Below are 13,878 nucleotides of genomic sequence, written 5' to 3'. Positions count from 1 at the left end.
TGCATTACCTCCAAAATATGTACATTTTATGTTCTTTCCCTAGAAATGTGTGTTTTATGCACTAAAGCTAAAATTATGCATTTTTATATTAAATAAGGCTTTGCAGATTATATTGCAACCATACTACTTACCGAGTATAGCCAACTTCCGAAGCAACAGAAAAGAAATAAAGTTTTATCTAAAAATCTCCTCTCTGCTCCATTACACATGCATGAACTCACAGTAGTGTGGAAGAAGCTCTCCGAAAATAACTACTTTTGTAGGAAGTGTTTCTTGTCAGTTGTACAGGGTGGTGGTGGTGGTGCATATTGTATTTACCAATGTTAGTTGGCAACTTTGGTCAAATGTAGGAATGCTTGTTTGTTTGATTAGTTGTAAGTCCACTTTATGCACAGATAGGCTAATCGGGACTGGACCTACAGTTTGAAGTGGGATCCGAACCACTGCGCAATGTGCCTCCACCGGGTATTGAACCCGGGAGAATGTAGGCATGCATTGGAATCTTCCTTGCTTGGGCAGCTGCAAGGCTTGCAGTAAGTCTGCCATGAACAGCTAGCTGGCACAGACACAAATCGTGTCAGTGGAGACGTTCATCCTAACAGGTTCCATTCAGGAGACACTGAGGGCCCTGCACTGAGAAGCATCAATACACCAACCAGAGAATACCTTTTACCAAATACTTCTGTTTCTGCACATTGTCTGATCTATCTCATTATGCTGTACCTTCCTGGCATAGCAATCCTCATCGAACTCTTGGAACCTCCCTCACACACCCTCATGGTGCAACCTCACCATGGTGAACACCTCTGGGATGTGTCTCGGTATTCCAGGAAAAAATACAAAATGCTATACTCTATCTGTCCATCAACCATGGTGCCTATGGCTCATGTCAGTGGTTCAGTGTATTTTCTATGTTACTTTCAGGGAGATTTCACACTGAAGCGACAAGCGACACAAGCCCATTCAGTGTAAAGGAAGCATTCACTGCACATGTGCAAACAGCAGCATGAGGAGACATGATGTGCAGTAGTGAGAAAATGGCCCAGTCCAAGCGACACATGCAGCTTGCTGTCTCTCTACGGTTTAAAATGTTGCATTGATTAGAAGGGTTTGTGCTGCTACACTCACATGTCCTTATCCTAAGGACTATCTCAGGCCTTCACCCTCACAAGTTTCCCAAAAGATGAAGGCGAGCTCTGCCCTCTTAATGGTGAACATCTCTGGTCGTAACTAGACTGGTGGGCTTCTTGCATGTTCAATTTCAGGCTGAAATATTTCCATCCGTGTCCGTATGTAGTAACTCTAGAACTGACTCATTGTATCATCAAAAGGTACATAAGGGTGAAGTTAGGGAAATGATACTTCACTCCCTATGCTCACAGAAGGCAATTTTAATTTTTCTAAAAAAAAAAAAAAAAAAAAAAAAAAATCGAAATTCTTTTCGCTTTCCTACATTTTATAATAAATCAGAAGCTTGGCTGGAAGTTGACAGTATCGAATTAACACCTCATTACACTACATCCTTAACTAGCTATTTATAAGTTCCATATTGTTTTATTCTTTGGTATTTTTGTATCTGTTGGAAGGCATGATAAAGGGTATCAGGGTTGCTGGAAAATTGAATTTTTCAGATCATTTTCAATTTACACGCATTTTGAAGTCTACAAGAGAAAAGTTTTTCCTTACTCGGCCATAGAGCATACTCCTGAGTTAAAGCTACTGGCAGGGTGACCAGACACATACATGTAAAAAAGAGGACAGCATGGTGAAAAAGGAGGACAAAGTCATAAAAAAAGAGGACACCGCGAAAAATGGCAACTCATTTACCATTACTCATAATTAGGGACGTGAAATTTTAGTTTTATTTTCAACTGAATTTCGATGTTATTTTTTACTGCAATTCGGTATTATTTTTCGCGGTTTAGGGCAAATTCGTTGTTGTTAATTTAAAATCTGTTATTTTTACATGCATATTTACTGTTCCTTCTATGATTAAGATTTTCACATTGCTTTAGTTCTGGAAAATTGAGGGAAATTTTAGTTTTAATGACAAAAATAAATAAATTTAAGGCTTACCTTTGTCAGGAATTATCAAATTTCTTCCATTTGGAAAACTATTTCGTCTCATCAGCCAGTAAATATGAAATGTTTATTGAATGATATCACCCAAATCTTTGAAAATAGTCATACATATAACTTTCTCCAACAATGCCAGGAAAATCCCTCTGCGACCTCAAATTAGGCGTTTTGTGTACGCACACTCGCATACACAACCCCTCCCCCCGAAACACAAAAAGTGCTTCTCCCTGAAAATTTTCCTTCCTAATCAATTTCCCTTCTGGGAAGATCCCCCCCGCCCCGAGCAAATTCTATTTCAGGAAGAGGTTAAATAGCCTACTGTCAGTCATATCTGTGCCAAACTGTAATAATGAAGCGTGACAATTTCCATTTAATCGAACTTTCACCAGCTAGACTAGAAACGACAGCTCAAATAGCACTTCAGGTAGTACTTTTTGAACAAAAGAAGTGTTATCCCTAGTTTATATTGCATATTTCGCGACGTTTTTCGTGTTAAAGTGCAAAATTCGATGTTATTCTGAAAAATGGTATAATTCGAGTTATTTCGTGATTCCGAAACACCGAAAACTTGCCTTTTATTTACCCAAATCCATTTTAGACACTTTATTGTGCTTTCTTCAAGTATTCGGTGTTATCGTTAAAACGAAAACTTTACGTCCCTACTCATAATTTAATCAATATAAATCTGACGATTTTTTAAATAATATCCTATTACCCTTAAGCAAAGAAAGCAATCTCCTAATCGTATTGTTTAGCACAGGACAATCTTAAGAATATCTATAGTTTGAAGCACAGAATTTTACTCTTTTAAAATTCTTGGATATTAGAATGCAATATCACCATAAGTCAATGCAAATGTGACAAGTAAGTTTCGCTTTAACTTATTTCCAAAAACAGAACTTAAATTTTAGGTAGTTTAGATTGTGTCAGGAACAGTGGCGTGCCCAAGGGGGGGTTTGGTGGGGGTTATAACCCCCCCTTTTGACCCAGTATTCCTAAAAAAAAGAACGTCAAATGTAGGAAAAGATGGAAAAATGAGGGATGACTACCAAAATAGTGTACGTAACCCCTCCCTTTCGAAAATCCTGGGCACGCCACTGGTCAGGAAATATGATTTTAATGCCACGAACATTTTTGCACTCTTTCAACATGAAGGGTACATATTCGTTTCTTCCATCCTTTAAAAGCTGGATATTTTTTTGCAAGATCATTGATGAATTTACACTTTCGCTTCGTTATTGTATAAAAGAAAATATGACTTAATAACCAAAATTGTCACTACGCGTTTCTGTACTGGCCGACCTCTGTGGCGGAGTGGTTAGCACACCGCGCCACAACTCCAGAGGTCCCGGGTTCGAATTCCAGCCTGGGTTTGGGTGTTCTTTGTTAGTGCCCCTTCATGAAAATCATCATATCATCCCTCATCCCTCCTCATCTTCGCGATTAGCAAAAGTGGCAAAAAAGGGAATTAAAATAAACCATATCAGTCAATCAAAAAGGAACTGCTCAAATTACATGTGTTTCACAAGTCTCAGATTGCGAAGCAACGAGTTACAATAATACATGCTAATGACTAGGGGTGTGCGGGATAGAACATTTTTTGGTCGGGACGGGGATTTTTTTTTTAAATCCCGACGTTCCGGATGGGTAAAATCCGCAATTTCCCGAGAAATTCTCAGGAACGGGTAATGATAAAACATTCCCGACGGTGTGGAAATCGCGAATTCCACGCCATTTCCCTTTCTTTCGATTTCTGAAATAAAAAGCTAACAATTTCAGGGAAGTGTCAAGACACTTATAATGCAGAAAACATCAAGAATTGACCACTTTTTTAAAACGACCATTTGGAAGTTTCGAACTGCTCGGGATCTCGAAATGTCTGGAAATCATTTCGTGAAGTCGGAATCGGGACGAGAATTTTCTTTAACCGACTTTTCTCGATCCCGCACACCCCTACTAATGACTCAGTCAGGAAAGTGATCATTGTTCAGCTCCCAGATGCTAGGTGAGCATTGCTTTCATATTTAACGCGCCCCAAGTGATAGGAATATCATTATGTGTGGAAGCATTCTCTATGCAGAACATTTGCTACGGTCGATGCTATACTCTTTCTAAAAAAGGAGGACATTTACCGATTTCTAAAAAATCCGCCCGGACGCCGGACAGACACCTAAAAAGGAGGACATGTCCGGATAAAAGAGGACGTCTGGTCACCCTAGCTACTGGAGAATACAATCAGTGGTCTGGCCAGGATTTTCGTATACTTTTCTAATGGTCAGCCCATTTCTCCACCTTTTCTTGCCTTTGACATTCTTTTTTTTTTATTGAAATACTTGGTGAAAATGGGGGGGGGGGGTGTTATGACCTCTACCAACCACCGGAGAACGTCACTGGACGCAGTGGCCTATTTTCACTTTTATCCGTAATCAAGGGGCCGGGATTTGATCCCCAGCTGGAGGCACATTTCAGTGTTTCGGATCCATTTTTTTTTTTTTTTTTGGATCAGCAGGGCGATTCACGAAAATGACTACAAAATCGAGTCTACAACGAAGTAGTAGTTTTTAGTAGTAAAAGATGTAGTCAAGTGCGATTCACGAAACCGTCTACTAAGAATCGACTACATTTTTAATTGTCTACAGCGCACGGCTACAAGGAAAGTGGTGAACTTGGCGAAACTAAGCAATATCTATGGAAATAATCGATATTTTAATCGATTGTTGTGCTATTTCCTTGACATTATCGATGCATGTCGTACTTCGAGATTCCGAGAGTTGTTTGTTTACGCAGAATGCAAGTGCGAAGTAATCGTAATGTACGCGTAACCGCAAAGTAATTTGTATAAAGTGAAAATACTCGTTGAATTAAAGCAATTGTGTGTAAATACACGAAATTTAATAACAGATGCTATGTTTTACCTTACCTTCTACTGTATGTCCTGTTGAAACATATGCGGCAGAACTAAGGAATACTATTTTTCTTATGTGTTGCAATTGAATGATGCAAAATGTAAAGGCAGCTGATTTTTGATGATTGATTGATTTAGTGTATTGGTAACACTTTACTATACCGGAGACGGATTTCTTCAAATTTACAGGAGAAAGTACTTACGCAAATCATTTTCTGTAGCGTTGTTGATGTTCGGGAATGTAGTAAGGACTCGTTATTGTAAGAAATAGACATTATTTTCGTTAGAAATTCATTATTTCACCTAAAGAAATGTTCCGCAATGCAGAATAGTACGTTAGCAATGTAAAAAATTGTGAAATAAAACATTGATAGGTGTCTCCGGTATAGTAAAGTAGTACCAGTTTATTTTACTTCGCGTTTTGTGCCTCTTGGCTAATATGCGAAGATGGGATGAGTGATGAAATAGATGAATGGACATTCACAAACAACCAAGCCCGACCGGGATTCGAACCCGGGACCCTTGGAATCTCAGTGCGATGTGCTAACCACTCGGCCACAGGATCGGGCAGCTGATTTTTCATGCTTTGCCATTATTCGTAGCAGGAACGTCTACGTTTCCTTAACCTGTTCAAACCCATTAAGATTAACGTTGCCAGTTTCGTACGAACTGTTTCTCTTTACTCAACTTTATGCACAAATAGCCCTGCTGAGCAGCCATCATCTTATGCTAAGCACATTACATACACATTAAAAATAATACTAAAGAAATGATTTACACTTTTAGTGTCTCTTCTGTACTGTTTTCAGTACATAAACAGGTGTTTTGAAACATCTACTGTGTGTAGATTTTCAAGCAGATATGAAAACAAATCGTTTATCATGAGGAATGACAATTTATATTTACAGCCAATATGTTAAAGAAATGGTAGGCGAGTTGTCCATAACAGTTTTTATTTGGTCTGTTCTACACAATGTGAAATTTAAATGAAAATGTAAAAAAAGTGGAGGACAATATGTGCTTCACTTCAGCAGAATTCCATTCTTTAAAGCAACATATGATGTGGAATGAAAAAAATGAAAAGATATGAACTATTTGCCTATTATTTTTTCTCTTTGCTGTACATTAGATCTACTGTAGGTGTTTGGTAGAAAACCATTCAGTTTCAGTAGATTTCCAAGAAAACAGTAGAGTACAATTGATAACAGTTGTAAATAGAAATTCCCAGCTAATCGGGCCACTATGTACCTCCACTGAGTATCGAACCTAGTAAAGTAGAATCTGAACAATTGGAATCACTAGCGAAAATTAAGTTCAAGGTTCACGGATTACAAATGTCACTAATTATTAGAACAAACTTTTGAATGTTTTTGTGCTCAAAAATTGTTCATGCCTTGAACTTGGCCAAACTTTTAATTGATGAATAAAATATTGTCATGTTACATGCTACATTTGTACATATGAATTTGATTTCTGACTGAATGCACATACTACGGAAACATAAAAGATAGGCCTACATGTTACTTCTTTTTTCTTTAAGGACGATTTTCATGTCCCATGTTATACTGTATGGAATTCTCAGCAGACAGTCATTCATTGTTTGTTGCCAAGAAGATGGACTAGTACTGCCACCACCTGGCAAAAAAACAACAACATACATTTGCATTATCTATAAGTAGCTAGTGACAGCAACTTGGAGTATGGTAAAAGCACCAAACCGTGACGTACCTAACCTACTCACACCTGCATCTAAAATCACAAATAAATCAAACTTAACCAGCCTAACCTTTTCAGATGTTTGTTTTTGCTATCAGATGCATATGCTAGTAGGTTTGGTGTTTTTAGCATGTAACACCAAGCTGCTGTTAGCTGCTCATGTAATATCTATGTATAAGACAACCACTCACATCACATTTGCTTACACCTCAAATTTACAGAAATTTCATTCAATGAGAATGTCAATAAATTCTTAAAAGTTACACACATCACAATTTGATACACTCCAGAATATACCTTGCATTCCTGTTGATAACAAAAAAGAAATGTTGACATTTGTAACAATTTGGATTAGAAATCACGGAACGACTTGAGATGACCGGACCCCTCTCCGATTTTCTTCACATTTGGCATACTCACTAATTGAGGCCTCCTAATCACGAATCTGAAGTTAAAATTTGTCGGAAACATCTAGAAATTGCAAAATAAGCTAAAACAAGGCGTTAGTTTTCGGAATGGAAACTGTCGATTTTCGAGAAATTTTTTTGTTTCACAAACAAATATATATATTCCTGATACTACCACGACACCAAATTTTAACTATGTTTGCCTATCCTAACTGAACTAACCTAACCACGCGCCAATGGTTCGCAATTATTTCCAATTTCTAGATCCTGATACTACCACGACACCAAATTTTAACTATGTTTGCCTAACCTAACCGAAACTAACCTAATCACGTGCCAATGGTTCGTGAGGCTAGCGTCAATGGTTCGCAATTTCTAGACGTGACCGAAAAATTTTAACTTCAGATTCGTGTTTAGGAGGCCTCAATTAGTGAGTATGTCAAATATGAAGAAAATCGGAGAGGGGTCCGGTCATCTCAAGTCATACCTAAAATCACACAATAATGAAAGAACCAACCATATGGGATTATAGATTTAAAATAAAAATGCTCTGTTCACATATTTTTTTAACCCGTTTATTGATTTATTTATTGCATTGGTCTTCTGCTACTTTTGGCTAATCATGAAGATGGGGATGAGGAATGACATGTTTAAATTGACGAAAGGACACTCACAATAACATCCATGTCCTGGGAAGGATTTGAACCCTTAACTCCTAGCATCATAGCAAACTTTGCTAACCTCGATAACAGTTCGTTATATCGGAGACACATTATTTATTTATTTCGTCTTCTTTTACATGGCGAAGTTAAGGCTGTGGAGCCTTTTCTTCCACTTGACCATGTTTACAAAAAAATTGAATATGAAATAATTAAAATTTTGAAAAAAAAGGAAGAAAAAATATATAAAAAATTACAGAGAAATAAAAAATACAAAGAGAAATTACATATAAGAAAGGTAATCTAACCTATAGATACGGACACACACACTCACACACACACATACATATCTTTGCCCTTACACACGTACAAGCAAATACATAACACTACACTTACTTAAGCACAGTCCAATATTACACATACTTAAAACACAGTCCAATACGGTATACTTTGATGATAATTCATCTTAACTATTACTCTAATTCATTTTAGTGCCTTACGTCCTTCTATCATTCTCTGCACCCGCCATATTAATAGGGAAAATTACTTCATTTTTACAGAAGAAACTACTTACAACGTTCATCGAGGTATTTTCTTTCATCCTGGAATCTATTTGACCGGGAAATCATGTATTTTTCAAGAGAAACATCTCAGCGACGCACAAGTGCCATTGCTTTCGCTACGTGAACTGGATGCTACATACGTTTGATGATGTAACCCCCTGTCAGTTTCCAACCCCCCTTTTTTAACTATGCTTGCCTAACCTAACCTAACCTTATCAGAAATGGTTTGTGGGGCTATCCGTCAGCTACCCATGCATAATGTACAATTTGCACACGTGACGAACACGATAGTAGGTATTTTTCGGTAAAGAAGGTTGGAAACACTGCATGCCTACAACAGTAGTCAACCTCTGCCCACCATATTGTGTGTTACGGAAGCGAAAAAAGGAATAATAAAAACTACTCTCTATATGAAAAATTGCGTTTGTTTTTGTGTAAAAAGCATAATGGCACCTTGAACTATGTTTCACAATACACAATTGGTAAGTACGAACCATGCGAAACACAAAATATCCAATTTTAATGTGTCTCCGATATAACGAACTGTTACACTAACCTCTTTACCTATTTACACTAGAATGCTTTGGTGCACCAAATTATTTTTTAAAAAATCATGTTCTAATGCAATTTCCTCTCATTGTTTAAAAAATTACTAACCATTGTTATAACTGTATCTTTAGTCAAAACGAAAATAAATGTCTGATGAAAGGAGCATGTGTTCTCCTGAAATGTCAGAAAGAAAAACTGTTCTCTTATGCTTGTAATAACCGTAAACTACAGGAAAATATTTCCTCTCATGTATTAACTATTTTGAAAGTTATGTTGTTTTACAATAATTGCTACCACAGTTTTTTAACCGTTAAAAGATAAGTAGTGTTACATAATTAAACATGAATGTGCTGAGGGGTTACCAATAGAGGAAATATAGTGCTTCTTGTTTATAATAGTGATATCCCTAATATTTTATATGCATCGAAAGATGTTTTATGCTGGCTGATACAGGATTTGAACTGAGAAGTTTATGTACAATACACTTCCCAAGCACAAATCCCATACCGTGCCTTGCATTAATGCTCCTGAGTCTGGATCCCAGGGAAGCCAGAATGAACTTGGAACCTGAGAAAAATAAAAAAATATATATATAGTTTGCACATGGTAATGAACACATAATCGTCACAACAAACTCTAAATGTTTACATGTGTTTGTGTCAGTACAGTGTACTGTTTTGTTCTAGCAGATAATATGTGCTCTATCTACACTATGCCCTAAGTATACAACGTGCTCTATCTACACTATGTTCTAAGTATACAATGTGTAAATATGGAAAACCTGCTGTAAAGTACAATTTTTATTCACATCTAATTTTTAAATGACATATGTTTCAACAATTTGTATTAATGCATGATCATTATAAAAATTATTTCATAATAAATGCATAATTATTGTGCTGTGAATTTTATTTATAAATTAAGTAAATGCTTAATAAATTTATGTAAAACTATATTTCACACAAATCTTGAGCACTGCACAAAGAAGAAAAATAGCTCTCATGGGACTTCATTGAAGCCCATGTTAACAATTGAGACGGTTAGGTTGATTTGATTTGATTTGCTTTATTTTGCTTCACTTTTGGCTAATTTGCGAAGATGGGAATGAGGGATGATATGATGAAATTGATGGATGGACACTCAGAAACAGCCATGCCCAAGTCAGGATTCGAACCCGGGACCCCTAGCATCATAGCACGATGTGCTAACCACATCGCTGGAAATTGAGAAGGCGAATGGAATGGCATGGATAAATAACAATAATAAAAACATCATCACAACGATTGTACATAACTGGCAAAAATATAGGCTGCTATGATAAGTGGTGTGTGTACTGTGAACATTTTCGATGCATGCGTTTGTATGATTTAGCAACCTTAAGTAGCCTATCAAGAGTTTTCATTTCTTTTCAGAAATGTTTTCACTATTTACTTTTGTCCTGTTACAGCCATCGATAACCTATGCACATTTTTTTTCCACTTAAGTTTGTGCTGCTTCTTCTCATCCGTCTGCCTGCAAGCACGTTCGTACAAAACCAAACTGCATACTGTTTGGGCTTGACTTCCGTATAATTACGATTTTGGCATGGCTTATGGGATGCATAAGATTCAAAATGAGTGGTTATTATTTATGGTCTGTAGAAGATGAAATTGCTGTTTTTAAATCGCATGAAATCCTAGGTAACAGTTCCGAATGTTTCATGATTTTTCACAAATTTTATAGGATTATTAGGAAGTGTTTACAAAACTGGAAATGATTGCGGGAGTAAGTTAGAAACTTGGAGAAACTAATTAGCACAGTTAAAAGTTGCACAAAGTATTAATTACAAGATAAATTATGTTTTGAAATGTATTGTGCACGAGCAGGAATGCCTGCAAAGAGGTACTAACAAATTATGCCTACCAAACTTAATCTGCTCGTGGAAGTGTATTTTCATATAAATTAGTGCAAGATATGGATAATTATTATTATTTCTAACTTGGATTACAGGAGGTTGAGAGAAACAATCCTTTTGTTGGGAAAATGAGGTTCCACAATTTTGATCAATCCGGCACCTCCTGTTCAGTGACAAATTACTATGAATCTATGAAGATATTTTCGAAACAGAAAAGGATTTCCGATATCTCTAAGATGTGTTTTAAGTACACGCAAATGCCCACTGTCATTTCCTTCTGCTTTTCGAAAACGTGAAAACACAGATTATGGGCCATTTTGGTAGCTCTATTTTCTTCTTTGAAGTTGGATGTCATACACAAACACAGAATATGACGAATGTAGTTCGCTGTAGCCCTCTCTAGGAGGGTTAAAAAGGGTCCTACAAGAACTGTCTACAACTGTAGCCCGATATGTAGTCGACTGTAGCCTGTAGACCGCTGTAGACAGTTTCAAGAATCGCAAATTCAGGAAATGACTACAAATTTGACCACAAGCCTGACGTGGCTACATATTAGACTACACATCGGACTACTAACAGTTCGTGAATCGCGCCGCAGAAGCCCGAGAGCTCTCTAAATTTCATTAGAAGGTAGCAAATTATATAATTTTATTTTATGTGTTTATTTTTCTGTACGCTACACGTTTTTACTTCCTGGGGAAAAATACTTCACATCTGTTTCCAAACGACAAGAATGTTAATTGCCTGTTATCTGCATTTACGCTGTATAAGAAATACACAAATAGAAATCGGAAGTGATCCAACTTAACATCCGTCTGTCAAAAAAACAGACGCGAGACTAAACAAAGCTTTAATAACTCGTATTCAGGAAGAAGGTACGTAAATGTATATTGAAAATTACTTAAGGAGTACAATAAAGTAATGTGTATATTTCTATGATACATGTACTGAAAAATATGTTTTTTTTGTCAGATAGATTTGTTTCCGGAGACGCTGACTACTAATGGGCGTGTGTATAGGTGACACAGCCTTTGGTTTCATGTTATTAGTGAAGTCCTGTTAGTTTAATTAAAACACATGAATATATATAATTCTTCAGTTCCATTTCATTTTATATTTTTTACGTTCCAGACAGGTGCAGCCTTTCTTTTTATAATGTACAAGAATAATACAAAACTTGCAACACATTAGGGCATACTTTACACACAGACATAGGAAAACTACATACGTTTGTCAACATGTGGCATATTTTTTATTTATTTATTAAGATAATCCGAGGCGCGTTGGCGTTGTCAACCTGTACCACACTGTTTTTATTTACTTATTTTGAAAATAGTAAGATGAACAAAAATTATTTGAAACCATTTTAAAATTATGGATTTCGAAAATATTGAGTTTGTGAAATTTTGTGTCCGATTCGAGAAGTATTTTAGATAGTGTGTGTACCCTTATACGCTTCTGGAAATGTGGTAATAGTCAAATCATAAATACGGTAACGCGAGAACCGTGTAAAAAATGCCTGTGTACCATGATAAATTCTGAATTAAACAATTCATTAAATTTATGAGCCATAAAAGCTGCTAAAAGTTGACACCTCAGTAGTCCTTACCCTTTTAGTTTTAAATTAATTTTTAATGCAGTGCATCTAATTCTGAAAAATACATTGGTAGAAGCAATAAAATGGGCTAGTCATGCTGATAAAAGTTGTAATGTTTAAGTAACCCATACAAAATGCAAGAGCATGTTGCATCTATCCACAGTAATTTTGATAAATTTTCTTTTGGCAAGTGGAAATTGTAAAATTTCATGAAAATCAAAGCAAAACTTGCAATATATTTCTGAAAAAATTGAAAGTATTTTTCAGTAGCATTAACTTCGTTAGACTCATGTCATTTATTTTTGTAGTAATGAAGTGTTAAAATTTGCAGAAGTCAAGGGTAAACAGCCAGTCATTGCCTGAATGCAGCTCAGATCAAACTATATTTATGTTTTTTTCGGCTTCAGGTGGTGTTTGTCCAGTAAATATGAAAGTAAGGATTTTCCAGTTGATGGTTTATTCTGAAAACTTGAAAAGAAAAATATAATATGCAATAGTTTAATATATTGTAGGGCAATGAGAGTGTAAATTTGTTAAGCAGGGTGTCCAAAAGTAAGTTGTCATTTTGATTTTATCACCATGTAGATATTTAGTCTTTCATTGTAATTTTTATAGTGGAATATGACTTAGAATAGAATTACAGCAACTCATCTTCATTCCAGTTACATCATATGAAATATAAATCTTTTTGGAAGAATATTCAAAAATGGCATGGCGATTCAAAGCATCAAAATACAAAAATGCCACACCTATAGTTCCCAAACCTGAAGCATGCGTAAGGGATCTCAATATTGGATCATACCAGACGTTTGGTAACAACATTGCTGCTTCTGCAGCTTTCATGGCATTTAATGTTGATCACAATGGTATGTATGTTTAAATCTGTCACTTTATAATGTATACATTTTTTCACGCTCCTATTTTAACATTCTCGATGAATAACATTTGTAGATCTGAGTTCAGCAGTTCTACTTAATTTATACAACATTATTGTGATGAGATTGAATCGATTAAGGTGTGTGCATGCAAACGGAACAATAGTCTGTGTTTTAAATATAATTTTTATTTGTTTTAGTAAAGAGTATCCCAGTCAAGCATCTAAAGTTAACATCTAAGGATTAAGGGAGCGAATTTACAATACCGGACCCCTCCCCGATTTTCGTAATGTTTCGCATACTCACTAATTGAGGCCTCCTATTCACGAATTCGAAGTTAAAATTTGGCGGTCGCGTCTAGAAATTGCAAAATAAGCAAAATTGAGTGATCTGCGATCGGCACAATTGCTCATTATTTACCGGAAAATTTTGAAAATAATGAGCAATCGTGCCGATTGCAGATCACTCAATTTCGCTTATATTGCAATTTCTAGACGTGACCGCCAAATTTTAACTTCAAATTCGTGATTGGGAGGCCTCAATTAGTGAGTATGTGAACTTCGAAGCACCCATACCGATTGATGTATGTCGAAGTCGGTTTTTCATGGCTGTACCCCAAGAAATGAAAATTGCT

At 36.2% G+C, this 13,878-nt stretch overlaps 1 protein-coding gene across 5 annotated transcripts in view; it reads left to right on the top strand.

Moving 5' to 3' along the window:
- Positions 1-11,564: 11,564 nt before the first annotated feature.
- pod1 (coronin) overlaps positions 11,565-13,878 on the top strand; it is a 93,668-nt gene continuing 91,354 nt past the window's right edge. For 2 of the 5 annotated variants that reach the window (XM_083134231.1, XM_083134227.1), the window contains exons 1-2: positions 11,565-11,647; positions 13,032-13,235. In XM_083134231.1, the coding sequence (XP_082990357.1) occupies positions 13,076-13,235 (160 nt within the window). In that variant the 5' untranslated portion in view covers positions 11,565-11,647; positions 13,032-13,075. Of the gene's footprint in view, positions 11,648-11,767; positions 11,792-11,819; positions 11,908-12,087; positions 12,108-13,031; positions 13,236-13,878 lie in introns of those variants that run through there. The other 3 variants (XM_083134229.1, XM_083134228.1, XM_083134230.1) reach the window with 3 other exon arrangements.

Source organism: Lepisma saccharinum, chromosome 13, assembly GCF_977018435.1.
Source record: "Lepisma saccharinum chromosome 13, izLepSacc3.1, whole genome shotgun sequence".
In the NCBI taxonomy this organism is placed as follows: domain Eukaryota; kingdom Metazoa; phylum Arthropoda; class Insecta; order Zygentoma; family Lepismatidae; genus Lepisma; species Lepisma saccharinum.
This window is presented reverse-complemented; position numbering and strand designations above follow the sequence as displayed.